Source organism: Phyllostomus discolor, chromosome 6 (genome assembly GCF_004126475.2).
Source record: "Phyllostomus discolor isolate MPI-MPIP mPhyDis1 chromosome 6, mPhyDis1.pri.v3, whole genome shotgun sequence".
Taxonomy (NCBI): Eukaryota; Metazoa; Chordata; class Mammalia; order Chiroptera; family Phyllostomidae; genus Phyllostomus; species Phyllostomus discolor.
Window position 1 is genome coordinate 62,221,567 of NC_040908.2, and position 23,064 is coordinate 62,244,630.

General features: G+C 50.9%; 1 protein-coding gene across 4 annotated transcripts in view; it reads right to left on the bottom strand.

Annotated features, from left to right (window-relative positions):
• Positions 1-45: 45 nt before the first annotated feature.
• Positions 46-23,064, bottom strand: part of REEP1 (receptor accessory protein 1) — a 111,819-nt gene continuing 88,800 nt past the window's right edge. For 2 of the 4 annotated variants that reach the window (XM_036028253.1, XM_036028251.1), the window contains 4 exons: positions 16,367-16,544; positions 11,445-11,480; positions 5,191-5,342; positions 46-3,131 (listed from right to left, as the gene is read on the bottom strand). In XM_036028253.1, coding sequence (XP_035884146.1) covers positions 3,060-3,131; positions 5,191-5,342; positions 11,445-11,480; positions 16,367-16,544 — 438 coding nt within the window. In that variant the 3' untranslated portion in view covers positions 46-3,059. The remainder of the gene's footprint in view (positions 3,132-5,190; positions 5,343-11,444; positions 11,481-16,366; positions 16,545-23,064) is intronic. The other 2 variants (XM_036028252.1, XM_028515951.2) reach the window with 2 other exon arrangements.

The window sequence follows — 23,064 nt, forward strand, 5'->3', positions numbered from 1 at the left end:
CTTAAATGCTTTCTCTTTTCTCATAAGCCCAGCATTACAAAGGCATTTTTTAAAAGAAAAATGTTAAGACTTTATTCAAGATATATATCAAGCATTATAACAAAACAGCAGAACTTCAACCTTTGGAATCATGATATTACACCCCTGGGCGCACAGTCCAATATGTTGTTTTATTACAGATCATTCTATAGGGTCTACAGAGCTAAACTAGGGGAGATATGCACATCACAGTCCAGCATGTCAGCTGTTTGGGAACAAAGCACATCCTTTACCATTTCAAATACTGTGCAAGGTGAGGAACTAGGCAGGTACTCGGTGGTGGTCATGGTGGACAAGCACTGCTATCACAAACACACAGACAGTTTACCGCAGAGAACACACATCAGAGGCGAACAAAGCGAGCAGGGTACTCACACAAAGCCAGCAGGGGCTATGACAGCTCTCCAGTGCACAAGCACAGCACCATGCCTCCCCTCAGAGACAGATCGCTGTGCGACGGCAGGTACCTGAAAAGTCACTACGTGGAAAAGACAGACTTCGCGCTAACCTTTTGTAAGCAGCCTGTGTCTGTGTGTCAGCAAATTAAAAACAGTTTATCCTCTAGACAGAACACCACGCCACTACGTGTACACTTTGAGGCATTCACATTTTGTGTCAGTCCATACACAAATACAACAGCATGTTGGATAAGTAAACGATGTTTTGCCAGAAACATGACGGCTGTTCTCAGTTGTATAGTGTTTTTAAGGGAGAAACTGACTCCCTAAACAACACTTGAAGGAAAAATAGTTACATTTACATTAAGACAGCAGTTTGGATACCTTTATGTTTTCTAAATCTTGGACGAGAAGTAATACAGCATGTGAGAGTAGAGTGCTTCAAACTTGTTTTTGGCATAGTTGAGTGCAAACTTGATAGTCTGTACTTGTTAAAAGTTTCCATTGAGAAATAGTGAAAATCTAGCTTGTTCACAATAGAATTTTAATCTCTGTTACAGCTACAGGCATTTATTATTTTGGCAAACAAAGTTGCAATAAAGCTGCTTAACTTATAAGCTTTTTATGCACTTGTTTCTGATAATCCTGGGTACTCCCAACTAACAGATAAGTTCAAATACATGTATTTTTCCTCTGTCTGAAACTATTCTGTAAGCTTAAAACAGATTTTGTCTTCCCTAAACAGGTTCAAGTATTAGTGGGTGTGAGGCGCAGACAGTGAGCAGACAGCTTCTATTTGTCTGAATCACAAATTTGCTTTTAGGTTTATTGTCCTAAATCCTTTTGAAAATTACAAAGCCACCTTCAGAGTAATTAAGAAGGGGTGGAAATAGCATATCTGGTAACAACTTCAAGTAGAACCCTTTCTGAGGTGGCTGAGGTCCAGCTGATGTGCTGTCAGCAAAGAGCGCCGATGTGCCACCACGCAGCTCAGTAATGACGGGAAAGGCCTTCAGCTGGGCCTGTTTACAGCTGGTTGACAATGAGTTTGGAGTGGTACGTGACACTAATTCTCTAATCTTCAGGGCACATCTATGAACAAACACAGTCCGAGTTTTATAAATAACTGGTTGTAACCACTGCATGCATTACACTGAAAGAAAACACCCAACTCTAAGCACAAATGTACAGTCCTACGTTTAGGCTCAGCACCCCAAGGGGAGAGCAGCTACCTCGGTCCAAAATGCTATTTAATCCAGATTTTCTTGTAACAAAATTCTCAATCTAGGCGGATAGTGCTTCATTCTCCTACTAGTGATCTGGGCTTGTATGAAATGCCCATTAAGACTTGGGGTGTCCAAGAGCGTGCGACTTCCCCCCATGCGACTTCCTGCCTGCACAAGGCAGAAAGGGAACGGAAGGGTGGGAGCCGCAGCTGCCCCAGGAGCTGAGCAGCAAGTTGTATCCATGAAGATCTCAACCTCTAAAACCTTCTAGAACGCAGCCTTTTGATGTTACACAGGTGTCAGCTGTATTTTACAGCATATCTGAAAGCGTAGTTCTAGGTTTTGTCCTGGTTTGGTTGATTGGCTGATTTTGCTTAGTGTTCTTTAGAAGAAGGTGCTCAGATTGTAAACCCCTCTGCCTGGGGAGATTAGTCACAGTGCAGGTTACTAATGAAGGAGAAATAGTCATTGGTCAAGAACTTTTGAAACATTTAAACGACTCCTTACAAACAGCTCTGTGAGTCCACATCCGCAGAGGTTTTACCAAGGGTGAGCCACCTGCCCAAGGCAGATGGTAACCCCCCTGAAAGGATTCAGAAGCCCCTCAACCTGAGTTCAAGGGGAAGACAAGCTTCCTGTGACTCTTCTCTTACTCGGGGCTGTGTCCCTGCCCTCGTCACGCTCATCCCTGTCACTGAGCGTTTTCTCTCTCTCTCCTGCAGCTCGCTGGCGCACTGACTAAACAACCGTCTGAAGGATGTGGACCTTTGTCCTGCAGGGAAAGGGACATTGTACTGGAGCTGTATTGGGAAGCTTCCTAAGCACAATCTAAGACATTCTTTAGAATCAAAACATTTTTTACACTTGTTTTTGCAGTTTGGTTACATTATCAGAACCTCTGGCAGCCCTTGCAAGTCCATTATATGAAGCCAAAGCCATAAATATGTACAATATAGTCCAAAGTATTAGTACCAAAAAAAAAAAAAAACAAAAAAGGTTTTTAAAAATTGTGTTGTTTTCATTTACAGGACTAAAAATGAAGTATGCAACAAATAAATTACAAATGTACATCTCGGCCGGGGGGGGGGGGTGATTCTCTTATATCCTAAAAACACTGCTGTCTAATGACAATCCAATTGTGGAAAATCACTAACCTCAGAAGACTTAAGGGTCACACCCCCTCACACACACTACCTCCCCTTTAGTCTCTCCCCAGCAAAATAAAGAAAAGGAAAAAACAGTATCCTAAAAGTGGAAGAGGGGAGAGAAAAGGCCATGACTGAGGCTGCACACTCTAAGCACACCAGCTTGCAGATGTCTATGTTTTTAGTAAGTGATAGCTCTTTAAGGCAGAGAAGAAACATTCTGTGTATCTGGTGCTGTTGGCTCATCTCATTCACGTGGTTTCAGTGGCTGAGGATGAGGTACTTTTCTTCCTGAAGCGAGATCGAAGGATTCTAGGCGGTGCCTGCCAGAGAAAACAAAAAGGCATCCCTCAATTAGTCGTAAACATGGACTGTTTTGAGGACAGCATCTGGATGGGTTTGTGTTGAGATACCTAGTTCTTTTGGTCAAATCCTGGGGTTGGGGCCTCCCTCTGAGTTTCCCCAACAGTCAGAGTCACTTTTCAAGCATCCCAGGGAAGCTGGGCCAACTGCAAAGGCCAGCACCTTGCTCTTCACGCTCTCCTAGTCCCTGCATCTCTCAAGTGAACAGTTGCGCAGAGGGATGATGCATCTTTCTCACTTCTGCCTTGGGAGCAACATGATCTTAACAGGTGACTCAGCAGAGCCAAATGCCTCCCCATCTCATCTCTTGCCTTTGTTATTTCCTTTTGGAACCAGCCTCATGTTTCTTGGTATGTGCTTAAAATTTCCATCAAAAATTTGATGTCCTCTTTTTGGATGCAAAGTCCTTTAATTCACAGCAAACAGCACAACAAAGCAAACCACTGTTCTTAAACAGAGTTCTTCCCCTAGCCGACCACTCAAGAGGGTTCCCACCAGGGCCCCCACCACCCTTCAGCCTGTCTGTCTCCTGCTCAGTACTCAACATCTGTCTACACACGCTGGCCTTTCACACCTCTGTGCTTTCTGACTGGAAGCCCTTCCTCCCTTTCCTGTCTGGCTGTTTCTAGAACTCTGTGTGACCTGGCTCAAAAGTCACTCCTGAGCCCCTCCAACCACGGCCTAGTCGCCCAGAGCCAGGACTGTTCCCTCCTTTGTTCTCAGAGTGGCTTGCACATTACAGGAGGAAGGAGGACTCTGTACCCTCGGCAGGTGTGCTTGCTCACCGTTTCCCCCACCCACATGACCTTCTTGAGGGCAGGTCCACATTCACCACCATCTAGTGCTGCTCAGTCCCCAGCAGCACATGTGGGGCCAGGGGACCATGACACTTTTACACCAGAGAATAATAAAATCAGTGAGCCCAGGGTTTAGTAATCTGCCTTAGGCTGTGCAGCTTTAAAAAAAACAAAACCCAAATGGTACAAACCTTCAGGTCCTAGAAGGATTTGGGCACCTTTCCCACTAGCCCTCTCCAAGTCAGGGCTGCCTGGGCCATAGGACACCTGGAGCAGTGTCAAAACCCTGAACATCTTTTCCCAGAACCTCTAACTTCAAAACTGACCCACGAGTGCCCCACCTTGGAAAGGAAGCTGACAAGTGCACGCTGTGGGCTAATGGCTCCCGTCCTAGTGGGAATCGGGATGATGGGCCCCTGGGTTCATGTAGGTGAAACTTTCCATGTACTTCCTCATTTGGGCCTCATGGAGTCTCTACTCTGGGGACAGGGGACTCCCAACTTGCCTCCAATGGATTCTCAGGCCTCTGTATTCAGCAGATAGGTAATAGGAGAGGCGACGTGAGGGGACAGAGCAAGACTCTGGGGTCCCCTAATTCTGCCAGCCCTGCACCTGAGCCCATGGCTGGTGACTCCCTACCCACATCACAGAGCAAGGCCCATGAGGCTCTAGGCGTGGCCCTCCTACTGCAAAACTCCAACTACATCTACCACTGGCAATAGTACATGTATCGGGTGTACTGTTCTTGGTCACTTTAAAGGACTATGTCCCTTTAATAACATTTTGTGAATACCTACTTTGTGCCAGGCACTATGCTGTGTCTTGGAGATACAGTGATAAACAAGTTAATATATTTCTAAAATCTTGTCAAATAATACACTGAGTTTTTCTCTGCCCCGCTCCCCAACTCGCCCAAGCATTCATTTGGGTGGCTTTTCATCCACATAGGTTAGTAGTCAATTGAAGAAAAAAAATTTTGGACATTATATCCCATCTCTTATTTCTAAATTACATTGCTAGGGTCTTTCCCTACCCCCCTTAGCAAGTAACTATATGCTGCCTAGTGGCCTGTCCTGCCTGTGTGATGGAGGGAGAGCTTCCTACCCCTGGTACCTGGGCAATGCCGGGTGCCCCAAGAGGCATGGCTTCTAGGACCCCAGATCTCCAGGGTGAAGCCCTTGTACAAACACACACTCAGCCCAAAGCCCCAGACACCGTGTACCTCCAGGGGGAACTCCGTCTTTCCAGTTGCCTTATACTTGTACATGAAATCCAGCAGGTCTTCCTCCTCCTCATCAGAAAAGGCCAATGGGTTTTGGACCCGGTGGGGCTCCCATGCCTTCACACCACCCTCATTCACATCTCCCTCAACCACTTAATGTCCATTTACAATCTACACAGAGGAGACAAAGTACAGTGAGGAGGGGTCAGTGTAGAACGGTGCATGGAGGAAAAGCAAGGGCAAGGTTAAGCACACAGCACAAAAAGTCAGGTCTGTTAGGACAACCGAGGCCCCTCTGTCTGAAAAAGCAGCCAGTATCCTCTGGGGACCCTGCGGAGGATCCAGGACTGTGAGGGTGCAGCCGTGAGGCTGACCACACTGTGCACAGCAACAAGCACAGGCTCCAGAATCTGCTGGTTCTGCCCCCAGGGCGGGGGCACCGCGTCCCTGGGAGAAGACAGCTGCTTCCTAACTGAGGCAGGTCAAGCCTTGCAGGTCAGACCTGTGGCACCACACCAGGAGGTGCTGGGGGGAGGGGGATTTCCTTTGAAAAGACTGGCAGTAATTTCAAGAGGGAAATAGCACTGTTTTGTCTATTATACAAACCAGCAATGTTGACAGTGCATTACACTCGCACATTCAGCTCCTCGCATTCTTTAAGAGACAGCATGTAAAATGCCAGGAAGCATCACAGAGAACCTTAAAAAAGCTACATAGATTTTTCATTTCAAAGGCCAAGACCTACAGAAGCAAAGGAGCCTAGTAGGAGGAGAATCTAGTAGTAGCTTCACTTCAACAATGACAGCAAGATTCCTGTTTTAGTCTGCCTTGACCAATCCCCAGGCAAGCTCCAGAATTAATTCATGTCATTGAATGCACAGTACTTTTTTAAGGGTTCAATGCTGCGTATATTCCATGCCAGCTGGCCAGATAGTCCTGTCTTAATTGAGCTGTAGAATATTTCCTGTCCATAGCCAGCCTATCTGACATCCATAGATACATATTTCTGTACTTTATATATTGTTTTTACCTAGTATCACAGAATGCAGAGCCAAAGGGCTTTCCCATCAACTGATCCAGTTGCCCTGAGGCCTGCAGATAGAAACCAGAGCTCTTTCTGGGGCAGACTACTACTGCTCCTAAGAACATATTCAGCCACCAAATGTGTTCTCTGTATCAAAAGCGGATTTTCTAGACTATAAAAGCACCAGGTGCGGGTTAAGTAAAATCAACAACTGAACCTTAATCTCGAGCAGTTTCCCCAGTTACTGCTGTTCTCCCAAATAGCCAGCAGGTGGCAGCATGAGAGCACACTTGTCTTAACCACAAATTTCAACACTGAATTGTAGGCTGGGGTGACCTGCTCAGACAGCAGCACCTTAGTAAGGGCCAAGCCTGAGATCATTAACCTTCCTTTAATATATTTCTTTTTGCTCTGTGCACCCCTCAGCATGCTTACTCTTGGTTTAGATTATCCTTTGGTCCCTTCTCCTGCCCAAATCATCTACACCCCTCAGAGTGCTGAACATGAAGACTGGCAACTCCAGGGAGCCCTCCCTAGCTCCCACCCCCTCTCCCTCACAGTGCTTGGAATCCCAACCACAGGGCTTGTGCTGTGTGCCCTGGTTCCCATGCCAGTCTCTCTGCCTCGTCCCAATAGAAAGCGCCCTGAGCTTGGGAACCATGGCAGATCCTCCCTTGGTCCCTCTGTGCACTGGCCCAGGGCTGAGCCCCTCTGCACTGGCCCAGGGCTGAGCACACAGGGGTGGCCCAGCCACGGAACCAGGTGGAGCACTGACATCATCTCAGGGAGCTCCGCTCTTGCCCCAAACCAGAACCTGATATCCACTCACGAGGAAATTCTTTCTGGGCACAGATACCTCCTGCCCAAGGGAGGAGAAAAGGACAAAAGCCCTCAGACAAGAGCAGAAACTGCAGGAGCTGCCTGGCCAGCTCCAGCCCAGCCAGACACCCTGCAGCCTGGCAGCAGGCCCGGGCACTGGTTGAGTCTGTGCCTCTAAGTCCAGGCCCAGAGTTTCCCTGGTACTGACCACTCAGAAGGCAGTCCAGAGTAACTGCAAGATCCCCCATCACCCAGCAATTAGGCGTGCTCACCAGGCTGGGACCACTGCACCTGAGCAGTGAACTCCCACATTACTATAATAATAACAACTGCCACTAGCACCACTGTCTCAGGACTGAAACCAAAATGGCTTTGAGTTTGTTCTCCATAGCACACTGGAGCACAGCCTACAGGGTAGAAAAGAAGTACCCTTCTGGCCCACTAGGACTGATGGGCCAGGGGGAGCCCAGATATCCAGGCAGGAACAGAAAACAAGTGCCCAGCTCAGCAGAGGACAGGAGCTCAGGAGGCTAGTGTGGGCAGCCTGGGGGCCAGAAGGAGCCTCACATGGAAGCAACAGAGAGAACCTACCAAAAGGAGAAGAACTCTGCTGATCCCCGTGTTCGCTGAGCGTTTCTGCCAAGAATGTTGTTTGCAATGTTCTGCTGTACTCTCGGGACCCGGGAGAATAAACACTCTGGACAAGCTGAGCCTTGGAGCCTCTGGATGGGGACTGTGTTGTGACACTGAATCTCTTCACCGTGTTTCCCTCTTTGCACTGGCCGCCAGGACGCCAGCCTCTTCGACAGGCCACAAACTGTACTGCACGCCTTTAAAATTTTCTCCTCACCTCTGCCTCCATCCCACCTGCCTAGCTCCTTTCCTCCAAGCTTCATTTTTCTTACTGTGGTTTGATCTCTCATCTATATTTCTGCAAGGAAACATGTTCTCTTTGGAACACGGAATACTATAAACAAAGGAATAAACCACACAGAACACGGTCCAACTAGGAAGGGCACCAGGATGAAGATGAGGGCGAGTGGCTGAGCAAGGTGCTGCTGCCCCCATCTTCACACTCTGATGGCTCCCAGAGACAACTGATGTTGGGTCTCTTGTAGAAGGTCATGGCCATGACCGCCACCTTCAGATCTCAGCTGGATGGCAGTCAGGGCCTTGAGCCTGCAGAGCTGCCATCACAGAGCCTGAGGCTGGGGCCTCTCGGGAAAGACAGGGGTCCCTCTTGTTTCCCACAGCAGCGGCGTAAGTGCGCGGCCTGGGCTGACATTTGTGTCAGCAAACACGCCAGCAGGACTGCAGCAGGCTGGGAAGCAGCTCTACCTCTTCTCTCAGTGGAGAGGGCAGAGAGGGATACAGCGGCGGAGACTCCCAACCCTTACAGACCCAGCAGACCCATCGGCACGGAGCCCTGGGCACCCCACCCCAGCGGGCAGCAGAACAAGCCTGAGGTTAGCAAACCCCCCACACAGCACACATGAGTGGGGGCGTTAGAGGGAGTCGGCAACCATGTGCGGAGAAGAGCATGCCGGTCTGGAACTTACGTCCACGTCCAACGGCCACCAGGGAGAAAGAGAAGAATACGCTGTTAGGGCAGTAACTCTGGAGATGAAACTCACACACCTATGGGAACACACGCATGCCTGCACACTCCTACGTGCACACACACAGTCCCGGCCCGGCTCCGGACCTTGGACAGCTCCTCCTGCCCTCACAGGGAGCCGACTGCCTGAGCCACGCTCAGTGGAGCACCTCCCCTCAACTCCCAGTGGAGAGGGTAAAGAGGGACGACTCTGCCTTTTAAAATGGTGTTCCAAACAGTTGATTAAAAAAAAAGGGAAGGGAAAAATCCATCTCTATGACTCATTTCAAGCAGCACTACAGAGTTATTTATCAGTTCTGTATTACATCAAGGTAGGTAGAAAAGAAGGAAGGAAAGGAAGGCAGGGACAGGAGACCAGACACAGGAAAAAAGAGAGAGATGCAGGGAACTACAGGGAATTGGCGCAAAAGTGGGGAGAAAGTGTTCTCCTGTAACCTGAGAGGCAGAGGAAAACCAGTTCTGGCGACCAGGAGGGCCCTCTGCCAGTGTATCTGTGCCCCCTGAAATCCTCTCTCAGGACATCCCTGCTCCAGAGCTAGCCTCCAGCTTGTAGCAAAACAAACCTCCCCTAATGCTATCTGCGGACACTTCACGCCCAGCACCCTGCACTGCAGAGGTGGCCAGAGCTGTGAGGGCCAAGGGGCATGAGCCCAGCCCCGCTGCATCAGAAAGGAGGGGCTGAGGTGGGCATGGAGGGATTTCCCCTGGGGTCACAGAGGAAGTGGGGCAGAGGAGTCATCAGCTGGTTCCTTGCAAGCACACTTCAGGGAGGGAGTAGAACTTCAGGGCACTGAGTGCTGAGAGGCCCCAAAGAAGAAAGAGCTGGGGGAGAGGCTCCCAGACCACCCCTGCTCCACCAGGGCCCTCCCAGCCTGGGCCTCCTCTGAGTCCACCCACTGCCATGCACGTGTCCCCACAGCTCCCTCGGACAGTAAACTATAAATTCCTACAATCAGCTGCCACTCTGTTGATGTGCACTGGAAGGGCAGCCTCTGATTATGAACCCAGCCGGGGTTCACGGGAGGTCAAGCCTCCCAGGGCGCAGCCCAGAGCAGTCCCACGAGGAAAATGGAGGAGAGGGCAGCTTGGCTCTCGCTGGTTCCCTAAGTGACAATGTGTCAGAATTAGAGGCTTTCTGAATGGCTCACAGAATTTATAAACTCAAAACTGTAAAGGGTGAATTGATAGAAATAACCAGTTGTCTGAGGCCACTGGCACTGCACAGTTCAGTACCTCCATCAGGCCCAAGACCGGGCCCCAGTGAGGGAAGTTGCTGCGTGCAGACCCTCCCTCCAGCCCCTGAGATATAATCGGCACATAAGATCGGATTAGTTTTCGGTGCACAACTTAACAACTACATATATATCCCTCCCGAGTCTGCTGTGCACCAGGAGGCCCCCAGGGGACACGTGGCCAGTCAGAGCCAGGGGGGCAGGCTGCTCTGTCTCCTCTGTCTCAGCTCACAGGGCCTCTGTCAGTTCAGAATGGGCTTATGGCCTCCCCAGCCCCAAGTTCCCCACATATCTTAAAAGTTCTTGGCACTGAGAAAGCTTAAAAATGAAGAAATACATAGAAAACAGGACTGTTCCTATAACACAGCTTCAGGTCCTCCTGCTCGCCACAGTGTGGGAGGAACAGCCCCCAGCAGAACCTAGTCCCCTGTGCGTGCCTGCCCCCACCCCTCGCCCTCACCCCAGGGGGCAGGCCAGGGGGCTCCGCACAATGGCAGGGGCTGGGGAGGGGAGTGGGGGGGCCTGGGTTGGTCCACCACTAGTGTGGGTCCCTCAAATGTCTAGTCAAGGTGGGGAACACAGCAGGAGCAAGCCAGGAGAGGGGGTGGCCATGGCCCTTCAGGCCGTTGCTCACACCCAGGAGGGCCCGGGCTCGTCCCCCCTCCCCAAGGTTCCCCAGCTGCTCTGGGTTATAGCCACTTTGTCCTCCTTCCAAATGCCCCTTCACAGTCATTGTCCCAACAGCACCAGGAGGCAGGAAGCGGGGACCTTGATCTCTATTTCAAGATAAGAAAACCGAGGCTCAGAGTGCTTAGGCAACTCACACGTGGGGACACAGGTAGTAAGTGGCAAAGCAGGACCAGGGCTCCCTTGAGGGCAGCAGGACCAACACCCCTGGGGCTGCAGGGCTTCACGCAACAGAGGCCCTGGTGAGCTCCTGCGTCCTCACCCCAGAGCACAAGGAAACAGGACCCTGTGGTGGTGCTGAAAACCCCTCGCATTCTTTGACACTTTTCCCTTTAAGAAGTAAAGATGAATTCCCTTCCCCTTGAGTGTGGGCTGAATTCAGTGACACATTTCCAGCAAACGGAATGGGGCAGAAGCAGTGCTGTGCAGCATCAAAGACGGTTCTGACAGCTTCCGTGACTTCTGCCTTCACATTCATCCCCTCTCTCTCCAGTCACTGTGGGTAAAGGTAGCTGCCATGTTTAAGGACACTAGACAGGCCCACGTGGTAAGGAATGGAGACCTCCAGACAGCAGCCACGAGAGAACCATCTTGGAAGTGGATCCTCTGGCCTCAGTCTGGCCTTCAGATGGGTGCGGCCCTGGCTGGCACCCTGACCACCCTGAGCCAGCAGCACCCAGTTAAGCTGCCCCAAAGTTCTAGCTTGCGGACACTGTAAGGTAGCACATTTGCTGTTTTAAGAAGTTAACCTCCTGACCCCTCCCCTCCCAGACCCTGCTGCTGAAAGGGAGCCCCAAGGTCAGGTGCCAGCTTGTGGTTAGAACCTCCTCCAGAGGCGAGCCCAGCGCACTGCAGAGACTGGCGGTTTACTCACCTTTCCTGGTCCTGCAGGTGGAACAGCAGGTGCACACTGTGGGGATGGGGGCACCATCAGCGACAGCCCCCCTCCTGACAGGAACTAGCCCCAGGCAAACAGGGAGGCCCAGGAGAAATGTGGGGATCTCAGCGTGTTCAGTATAGGGGTCCCACGGGTGTGGGTCTCTGTAGGACACCGAGGCAGGGGAGGGGACCATTCCAGATCCAGTCTCCTCTTGGGTGCTAGCAAATGCCCTCGCCTGGCACAGAGGTTACGTCTCGGATCCTGCAGCCCCGGGAAGGGCAGGGGCTGGGGTCAAAATTTCCTCTGGGAGATAACTCCAACCACCCGGGCCCAGATAGATGCCCCTCCCCTGTACATCTTCCAGTGCAGAATGACCTCTAGGAACCCACAGACTGACCTCTGAGCCCCAAAGTTCTTAGTGTCTGGCCATTTGGTTGAAGGCCTAACCTGCTGCTCGTGCACACTGTTGGTGCCAGCGTGCACCCAGGCCCGAGCGGGTGTGCACTAGACACACGCTGGGCGGCCCTAAGTCCGTGGAAGGCAAGACCGTTCCTTCGGCTCCTTTGTGCCCTTCCCGGGCCCATATCTTTCAACACACGGGTCTGACGCAACACCCTGTACTTCACTCTGTGAGGAGGGCAATGTGTTCTTGCACACTCCACATTGTTTTTTGGACAATGGGTTTGTATTTTTACTTTACATAACTTGTTACATAATATTGCACCAGTTTTGTGCTTTTCTTCACTGGACATCATGTTTTCAAGATCTACTCCTGCGTCTGGCGGCTGCATGCAGCTGCAGGGAGCGTGGCCGCCACCTCTCCCCTGTCTTCTCCCAGGCTGCCGTTAACTCCTGCTACCTGTCCAGGGTTTGCCAACTCTTTGCTCTCCTTACAACCTACAACACAGGCTGAATAGGGGATTATTGTGCCCTTTTCTCAGAGGAGAAAGCAACGGGATTGGGCTCCTCTCTGTGCCAAGGTCAAACACCTGGTAGTGACACCCCGGGCTATCATTCTGAGAAAGGTTCTGAGCTCAGTCCAAGCCCAATGGGGAAAACGGTGGCGCCTGCTGAGTGACAGCTGCCCCGCTGTATTGCATGTGCTGTCCCTGCACAGGTCCAGCGTCACCCAGACAGGATGAAAGCCAGACCCGGAGCCTCTTCTCCTACCAACCACGCCTGACGTCCAAAGCCCACAGTGGGGGCTGGGAAGGCATGCCAGCCCTGTGAGGTGGGGTCTTCTGTTGGGAACCGCCCTGCCTGGTATCAGAAGCTGTAACCCCCTCCAAGGCTAAGGCTGAGGGAATGACCTTGGACCATAAGCCACCAAGGAGACAAAAGCTTATTTCCCGGGCAGGAGCACCGCTGCTGCTCCTTTTGCTTCACCCTGCCTGGCCCCCAATGCTTGGTCGGTTAGCCAATGATGGGTAAGATTCCCCAAGGGGGGAATGACCTAAGACAGGCACGATCACGTAGGAGGCCCTCAAGGAAGGACTTTGGGGGCTACAGCAAAAGGGGGTGATGGACCCTCACCCCTTGGCTTTGAAAAAGCCTGAGTCCTCATTGTCTGTGAGAAAATCTCCTAATTTCTTGGTTGCCTTAGTTCCCTTGCTCCACCTAAGCCTGAAACAATGACAGGGTGGTGCCGCCCTGTGCTGGAAAGGGTGGGTTCTCCAGGTGACCAGGCCTAAGAAAGAATATGTAAAATCCTGTGAAACCTGCTTTGTTTAGAATGCTCTCAATTGAATGATAAGGGTCTAAGGAAGAAGTAAGTTTGTTCCTTAAAGTTTTTTACAGCTCTTTGACCCTGACTCAAAATAGGCCCTCAGACTTCCTTGTTACCTATTGTTTGATCCTTACTTCCTGGCAATGAGTAATCAGCTTTACCTGAATTCTTATGTAAATGAACCCAATAAAAAGCCTGCTTGGGCGGGAGAATGGGGCCCTCTCCCCTAGGGAGGGTGGCTGTTCCGTTCCTATTTCCCCACAGGATCTGGTTGTCTCTGTGTATGTTTTTCTCGTGTTTCAGTGAGCCATCTGCAGTGTTCCAAAGTCACTGCAGGCCAGTGATCGAGACAGCCTTCTTTGCCAGACTTCTTCCCAGACACCCCACCCCTCAACGGAGGGGTTATGAGAGCCCCTGATCTGGACGCTTTTGCCCCATGCTCAGGCCTTGGGCCATCTTGCACCTGTTTTTCTTTCTGAGATAATTTTTACTTTAGGTCCCAGAACAACTGGGATAAAGGCCACATGACCTTTGCCCTCCCTGCTTGGTCAGCACCTCCATTCTCTGCCCCCTGAAACTGCAGGTGCCGAGGCCAGGGCAGGCCGTGAGGAGAACTGGGTCCTGTGGCAGCACCAGGTTCTCTGGTTCTCCACCGAGTGCCACCCGCCTGACCTGTGCCCTGAGCTGCCCCACCGCCTCCTCAGGTGTGTCAGAGGGGCCACTGCTGATGAAGCGGCAGCGCCAACGCCACACAGATCGTCCCAAACTCTGTTCTGCCTGGTGCTGGTCTGGGGAGATGCCAAAAGCCCAGGGGACAGCTGCCATCGCTGTTTAGCTCCCACCAGACTTCTCTCCTTTCCAGTTCTAAGGCTGCCCTGAATAACCCAGCATGGCAAAGCCCTCTGTGGCCTGGCCCAGCGTGAGGCCTCTCTGAGCCTTCTACCTCCACTTGGCTCACCTCTGTATGACAGCACAGAATCTAAGAGGGAAAGGGACCAGGGGGCCACCTAGGTCCACTTCTTAGCCAAATCAGGAATCCCTTCCTAGAGCCTTGGTACCAGATCATTCAACTTTGCTTAGGGCCCTTCCAGTGACAGGGATCTCACTACCTCACAAGGCAGCCCATCTCTCTCCTGCACACATTCATATGTAAATTGCTCTAATAGGTGAATTAAACAACTCAAGCATGGCCCTAAGCACTTTTACGTGGATTACTTCATTTGAATCCACCCTGCCAAAGGGAATCCTCATTCCTCGAGGGCAGGTATGGAAGCTGAGGTCTGAGTCAGTAATGCCTTGTGCAGGTCCCGCAGCCAATAAGTGGTTCCCCCTCGAACCTCACCCCACTGGCTCTTCTCTGCCCTCTGAGCCTCAGAGACTGAGGCCCTTTCTCCTTCCAGATGATAGCTTGCACTTGAGGCTCAGTAGCCACCCAATGAGCCACTCAAGGGTGGAGGCAGCACCTAATCCTGTTTCACCTCCCTAATGTCTGGGATCGAGCCTAGCAGGTCAGAAGCCGTAGATGCTCAAGGAAACATGGACGGTCAGTGGGTGAGTAGACAGAGGGCACTGGCCTGGGAGTCAGGAGGCCTCAGGAGACCACCACCAGGGGCGACCCTGGTGACAGTTCCCTCCCCAGGGCCTCTGTCTCTTGGCTGGTAAAATCAGAGGGTTAGGTTAAGTGGTTCCTGAGGGCCCTTCCTGCCTGGCCTTTGGGGATTCCATTCTATATTCTCCTGGGAGGGGTTCCGCAGGAAATAACCTCCTGCCGTGGCCAAGCCCTCACCTGCCCAGCCCTGCCAGGGTTCACACATCTCCTTTGCAACAGAAAAGCCACAGTCTTCAAACCTGGGGCTGAAAGGGGTTATCCCCAAGAGGCGAGGAAGATGACGGATACCGGGGCTGGCCCTGTGGGGTCCGACCTTGCCTGGAGGGGGCACGAGTCATCATTCTCAGGGTGGCCATTGGGCTGCTTCTTTCCCAACCACATCTAAGACCTCCAAAAGTCAGGCGGGGCCCCTGGGCTTGGGCCAAGGTGCTACCTGCATGCTGTAGCCCTCAGTCAGGGTCCAGGTGATCTGATGTCCCTGTTTGTACACTTAAGGGCAGGGCGGCCACCAGGCACACATCACAGGTGCAGATTCCAGAAAAGTGACCCAATTCCTACCCTGAGGCTCAATTTCCCACCAAAGGTGAGGGGCAGAGGTGGCAGTCTAGAACTGTCTCCTGCACCCCCTTTGCCCTCTGCCCCCTGCAGGCAGTAGCAGTGCTCAGCTCCTGAGGGCCAAGGGCCTGTATCTCCCCAAGGAACCGTCTGGGACACCGAGAGTCCTGGCCCAGCTCCCTGTCCCCTAACTCATGCCCTCACCCTCCACAAGCCTGAAACCCACTGGTGGATCAGAGGTTGATGGGTCCCAAGCACGGCTGCCCCTCAATAGCATCACATATCTGGGTCTCGGCCAGGCCTAATGAATATCTGCAGGTGGACCCAGGACTTTGCAAGGTCCCCAGGTCAATCCCAATACAGGCAACCCCTTGCCAGGAGTTTGACAACCAGAGGCAGACATGTGGTTTCCGAAAGCCCCACAGGAATTAGACCTCAGAGCTGGTGTCCACACCCCTGCCCCGCCCACCATCCCCCTGGGCATGTGGCGGCTGAGGTGTGCATGGCGAAAGGGGGGTGGGAGATGGGAGGACAAGGTAGAGTGAGAGAGAGGCACAGGGAATAACCACGCAGGGAAAAGGAACCACGCAGCCATGAGTCCTGGGTAGGTGGGAGGGGCTGCTCAGGTGCTCAGACAGGTAAGGCCCCTAGGAGTGAGGGGTCAGAGAGGAAGAGGACAGAGAAAGCTGCCCGGCCCAGTCCGGCTGCGCCTGATGTCTCCAGTTTTGGTCCAGGCACAATGACCCCACCACCCCCGCCCCCAGACAATCACATGAAGGAGGTGGGACCCTGTGGTGCAAGCGACCTAACCTTGCCCCCTGGTCGGAGTCCACAGGCCAGCTTCCCGTCCTGGCCTGAGTGGTGCTGCCCCTTAGCTGGCCTTCCACGGTCTGCTGAACGACCACACTGGAGGCAAGCCCGTGGAACAGGGGGCAGGGGCCCGGGTATAGGCCACACAGTGGACTGGGCCCCTCAGTGAAAGTGAGGCCCACGAGGTGGAACAGGGAGGAAGTGAGTGCCACCTACCTGAACTGCTAGCGCTTTCAGAAGCACTCCGGGACATCTTAGGCTGGCCGTGTTTCCCGCTGGCCCGCCCAGACCCCGGTGGTGGGGGGCCGGAGGGAGCAGGGGTGCCGTCTCCCCTGATGGTGGTGAGGTCCTGCATACTGAAGCTCCGGAGTCTCTCTGATAAGGCACCCTGTCCCTGGACACAACACAGGAGGGGCACACGTCAGTGAGTGACCTGACCCACGGACCAAGGGCAGGAGCAGGGGCAGGCAAACAAGGGCCAACAGGAAGCTCTGGCAGCCAGCAAGGTGAAAATTAAGACCTGGAAGGACCCTGTGGAGGGCCAGGTGCCCAGGGTATTTGCTGGAATCCTTGAGGATCAAGGTCTGGAATATTCCAGGGCCTCCTGTGGGGCCCAGCAATTGTTCCTCTGGCCCCCGGCTCCTGCCTGTCCTTCAGACGCCTATAGATGATGAGCTGGAGCCTCAGACAGACCCAGGGCCAAAGGCGTGACCGCTGCCTGCAGTTCCTGCCTCCAGGAGCTGCCAGCTGCTTCTCTGGCTTTACGTGCACAAAAATCCTTCCAGAGCCACATTTTTCTCAGATTCCAGCACACGAGAGTCTGGTCAGAAAATCAAAATCTAATAATCTACACGCTCAGTCCTTACTCTTTTCAAAGGATGTAAAATACAGGCAGTATTTCCAAATGTATTACAACAGCAATTCCCTTCATCCGCTCACATCACTGCAGAGCATGTCCATTCCCACCGGTGCATTTGAGCGTCACAAAATACCCAAAGGGAATGGATCAGAAAGGAAAATATGACGTTAAGAAAACACCCTGCTGGCTGTAACCATTTCATATTCTGAGGAAGCCACAGAATCCTCCCGGGGAAACTGTTCTTTTGTTTAGGAAGCAAGATCAATCCATCACAGTTCTGAAAGGGAAGGTCCTCATTGCCTGGATGCGGGAGATGTGTCTGCATCAGAGTGGAAGGGCCATCCTGAAGGCCCAGGGAAGGAGCAGAGCTGCAGTGAGCCTCAGGGGCTTCGAGGAGGCTGTGTGTGGGGGGTAAGGGGGGAGGCCTGGGGGGTGGGGGAGCAGGCTGGTAGGAGACTGGGTTGTTGAGAATTGGACTGGGATTTGAATGGAAGGTGCTAGGCAAGTCACCACCAGGCAGATCAATGAGCTCTAAGCATCTGCATAAATACCAGCAGGGTCAGACTTCCCACAGGTATGTGGGAGCGGGGAAATGATGGCAAGGGGCATTTTATTTGCATAGTGAAGAATGAATGGTTCTGGAGGGCTGGAAGACTCGGGAAGATAAGGCATGGCAAACACAACAGAAACAACAAACCAGCACAAAATCAATGAGAAGAGCCAACAAGGGTGCCCCAGGCTGGGGCTGTGGGGACCTGATGAAACAAATGGGTTTTGCAGGAGGCTTCTAGAGAGGGCAGAAGGGTCTGGGGAAGATCTTCATCTTACTCAGTTTGAAAAAGAGTAATGAGAATGGGCCACCAAAGCATAGCAGCTCGCTGCGGTGACCCCAGGGAAAGAGCTAGGAAGATGGCGGAGCACGAGAGGGATGGGTCCCTCAGACGGGAGGGGAGCACGCCAGGAACCTTCAGACAAGTTTAGCAGAAATGTCTGAATAAAACAGATGCATTAAAATACGAAAAGTAAGTTCTCCTCCTACCAACAATATAAAAACAATGCCTCCAAAGAATCACAACAACAAAAAGGAGACGATTTAAATAAGCGAATGTACACTATTAGAATTACAAATCCCAGCAAAGGGGTTTGGGAGGACGCTATGTGAAAATAGATAGAAGCCACCCTCGTTGCCACAGACACTGCTCTGGAACCTCGGTGGACGAGGGGGCCGAGGCTTCACCTTCCGGATGTTAACAGCTGGGTGGTCTCTGCCATGAACACAAGGGCAGGACCAGCTGCCCACTGTAACCCCTGCCAAATGGATCAGCCAATGAGCTGTGATTACTTTACTCAGAAACAGTGTGGATATCTAGAATTTAGGAGAAATTAGATGACTAAAGCACAAAAACTGATTCTGAAGAGAGAAAATATCTCTCTTCAGATAATTATAAGGGAGTAATTCAGTGTCAGGTGAACATTCAGGAAAACTGCTCGTGACTCACTCTCTCATTCACCCTCCCAATCATTCATTCATCTGGTCAACAACTATTTATCAAGAACTTTCCTATCAAGGGCAAGACATTGTGCTAGGTACTACTAGGAAATACCAAGAACAGCTTCATTTCTAACAAAAGGTAGAGAGACAAATGGACAGATAACACAACAGTGCCATTGTGCCAGAGACTACAGTGAGGACCAAGAGCAACAGCCCTAGTCACACCTGGATTCAAATTTCGGTCTCATCACCAACAAGAGGGCGACTTCAGCCTCGCTCTGCAACAGGATGCAGCAAGAGGGGCCCCAAATAGGAATCTGGAATGGGGTCCAGAACTCAGGGTGTCCAGGAAATATCAGATGTCCTCACCCCTTCCCCCTACAGGTGTGAGTTGGGGGAAGGGACACATGGAGCAGGAACATGCAGGGCTGTTTTATACAGCAACAGCTTTGCAGCTAACCTCTGGCATGGTCATTTAACATATCTATAACCTTTCACTGGTTGCATAGGTACGTTAAATAGCTGTGGCCATGCTTTGAGCTAGGGGGTTGGAAGTGACTTCCACCCAAGACATAACTGGGAGGCAACTCCCCCTGGTTACAGTGCCTGCGTGAGAGCTTGGAAATGGTTGGCTGCACACCATGGGGCCATGCCTGCCCAGACTCACTACGGCAGCCCAGTAAAGCTGGAAGGACATGAGAGTGCTGGCAAGTATAGCTGATTGTGGGAGGAGTCAGAAATTGGACTGCAGAGGAAGATTGGTGTGGGGATTTAAACCCAGACACAGCAGCCATTAGAGGGAGAACCACATGGTTTTGGCAGAGTGCAGACCCCCAAAGCTTTGCAGAGTAGAACCACATGGCTTTGGCCAGAGTGGGGACCCCCACAGTCATGTGAGGGAGAATCACCATGAGGCTTTAGCAGAGAACCGCCATGCAGTTTTGGCAAAGTAGAAACCCCCTCACAGCTTTGCAGAGATGAACCATATGGCTTGATCCTGGCCAGTGACACAGCTGATGGTGTCGGGAGCCTGAATCTACTTCTTTTCCTGAGATACAGTACCCCAGTTCAGGGCAGAGGCAGAAGGAAGCACTGTGTGCATCTGTGGGTATCCTAAAGGACTTCAGTATTTTAATGAAGACATTAGGTCACTACTTTAAGTCTGTATAGCTTTAAATAAACATTTCCTTTTCACAAATCTCTGGGATTGAGAGACATCTTTCCTCTGGCGGCAGACAATGCGAACCTAGTGGGGGTCCTTTCGGTAATAGTATATTGTGCCCCCCTTGGCCCTGTGTTTGGTAACAGTTTTTGGTGACTCCGGTGGGATAATAATTGCTCCCCCTGGACCCAACAGCTCCATCCCAGCACTCTCATCTGCCAAAGAGCCTCACATGGCAGGGTGGTGCTGAGGATTAAATGAGACTATGCCTGCAAAAGAGATCCATGACAAAGCCCAATGCACAGCCAGCATCCAAAAAATGTTAGCTGTGATGATAACTGCTGTTGCTGCCTATGACACATTGAGTTGCTACTGAAATGGAAGGAAGGAAGGAAGGAAGGAAGGAAGGAAGGAAGGATTACATCTGGCCAAAAGGACCAGGAGGGTTTTCATGATCCCAATCCCAAACAAATGATCGGGAACTAATTCCAACAATGTGCCTGCCAGCTTTCACAAATGCTTGGCAGGCTGTCCAAGGGACCATGGCAGCAGGCGGCATATGTGCCAGTTTCAGCAGGGCCTTCTGCTCCACTCCCAGAAGCTGGTCAGCCCAGCTCCAATGTCACGATCATCATGAAGACTGGAAGTGGCAGAGGCTAGGAAAGAGGAGGAGGAGATAATGTCTCGGTATCAACCTAGTCCTATCTCAGATGAATTCACAGTGGCAGGGATACAAGGCTCTTGAAAACAAATTAGCTGTACCTGTTAAAAGAACCTGAGATGGTTAAACTCAGTTTGTCCCTTTCATTTGTAAACTACTCAGCTCTGCTCTGTCTCTCCTCAACACACCATCCTACACTGCCACTTTAGCTTTGCTCTAGAGAACCTTCATTTTGGTTTTTATTTTGTTTTTTTTACTCTAATTTTTTAAAAATTTATTTCAGAGAGAGGAAGGAGGGGGAGGGAGAAGAGAGAGACATCAATTTGTTGTTCTACGTGTATATGCATTCATTGGTTGATTCTTGTAAGTGCCCTGACTAGGGATCAAACCTGCAACTTTGGCATATTGGACAATGCTCTAACCAACTGAGCTACCTGGCCAGGGTGAGAACGTTTTTTTTTTTGTTTTTTTTTTTTTTTTTACTCTGGAAACAAGTAAAATTGTATTCTCAATTTTAATAAATTTTCTAAGTATGGAAAAAGTTTAATACCATGTTTTCAATAATTCAATGAGCCATATTACCATATTAAGAGCTTTGAGAATTCCTGCAGTATTTTGGGTTAACTCAGTGCATTCCAAGTATATTTGACTGTAGTGGCATATACTGTTAGTTAACCATCTGGAAGTTGTTCCCAGTCCCACTCTTGAAATGATGAGAAAAATCAGATTTCCCAGCCTCCCTTGCAGCTATGGATGGCCATGTAGTGCAGTCCTGGCCAATGGGAGGTCAGGGGAATCTGATAACTGGGGAAGGTGTTTGCCTGACATGCAGGAGAAAGGCCTGACTCTGCTGCCTGCTTTCTGCCTCCAAGTGTGGCAGAACTGCCGTCTTGTGACCAGGAGGCTCACCGAGACATCAACCCAAAGCGCTGATGTCACAGACATCACTAGGAATAATGACGGCACTCACTTACTCCTAGACTTCTGGTAAATGATGTTCAGCAATTCTAAGACATCTTTTTATCTCTGAAATTGGGGTGGGTCTCACCAGTGCTGTTGCCTTGACACCGCTGCCTACACATAAACACCCTTGGCTGTTACTCCCTGTGTGTGACTGAACAACCGAAACCTGAGTGTTCAGTTAACAAACCAATTAAGAACCACTTGAAGAAGGTATATGAGTTCAGGTTGTCTAAAACACATTTCACTGACATCTTCTGGTAAGATCAAGAAAGTGGCAGCATCTGAACTGGCAGAATAGGTACGAGCAGCACTGAAATCCCAGGGTCAACAGCTCTGCATCACCCATGCCCTGGGAGGCAGAGTGGGACACAGTGTGGCCGTAAATGGGTTCCGATGAGCTGAATTGGGAAGTGACTCAGAAGAGTCAGACTCTGAATGCAAACAAGTGAGGTTAGGAAGACCTCAACCAATGTCTTGTGTTTATATTTTCCTTTCAGTGTGTACACAAAAATGACACACAGAAAAATCTATATCTAAACAAGGCTGAGTCATTTTAATGAGTAGGAGTAAAAAGTTCTAAGAGAAAAAGCATTATATCCTAATCTAACTGGCACTATTTTCTTTCTCAGTGTCACATAAGACAGTGACGTGTCTTAGAAACATACACAGCACTTTAGATTCCATGCAGTATGGCTGCGCTTCTCAGAGCAGCTTCTTCCTCTAGCCACCTCAGCAGCCTGCCATGCGCTCTCAGCACTTACTGTACTCCATACAACTGTGTTAACTTTGGCATTGTTTGTTGGTTTGCCTTCCCCTCCAGACTGTTTATTCACTGTTGTGGCCTTGGTATCTGCCACTCTGTCCGGTGCGCATTAGGGGTCAAGGAGTTGAATGAATGAACATATGGCCATCTATCGAGCAAATCACTGAGTAAAGTACAACAGCAGGAAATCCCCACCCCACCCCAATGCATCAGCCAGGGTCCCAGAACCGAAGGAGCACCCTACTGACTAGGGAGTTGGGTTTTGTCCACGAGGAATGTACGGAGGATGCCAGAGGTCTGTAGGGTGCACAGGACAGAGGGCACACTTGAAAGGCAAGGCTTCTGGAGGAGAATACACTTGACCTGGCCTTGGAGGACTTGGGGTGGTGGGGGGGAGGGGGGAAGATGGGAACCAGGTGGGAAGAGAAGTGTATCTCTTAGTAGCAGCCACCATTCAGAGCTGCCACTTCATTCCACCCCGGATGAGGTCTTTGAAGTTTTGTCCACTAAGGAGATGGGGACCCAAGTTAACTGTGTTAATGGTCAAATGGAGGGACTAGCGAAAGTTCCTGCCGAAAGGTCACGGGGTGTCTTCTGAAACAACCATGTTGGTGGTGGACAGGAACGGGCACGAGACCTCTGCATTGAATGCGCTCTTTTGTCCCTTTAGAATGTGGTGCCATGAACATGGATAAGCTTTAAGAAGTCATGACAATGTCATTTTTAACAACAGCCACAGCACTCTCCCAAGATCACCTTGAGGACCCCATTTTGTAAACACAGAGCTTGCATGATGCTGAGAAATGCCATTTAGAAAAAAAACAAAAACAAAAACAAAAAAAACCCGTGAAACTATTTAAAAATAAAACAGAACAAAGAAAAACAACTGAGAAGGAAGATATGGCATCGCCAGAACAGCAGTGTATTGGCCCCCGAGCCCTGAATGCCCTGCCCCAACCCTGCTGCTGGGGCCTCCACAAGGTCAGCTAGGTCTTTCTCAGCCTTGCAATTTCA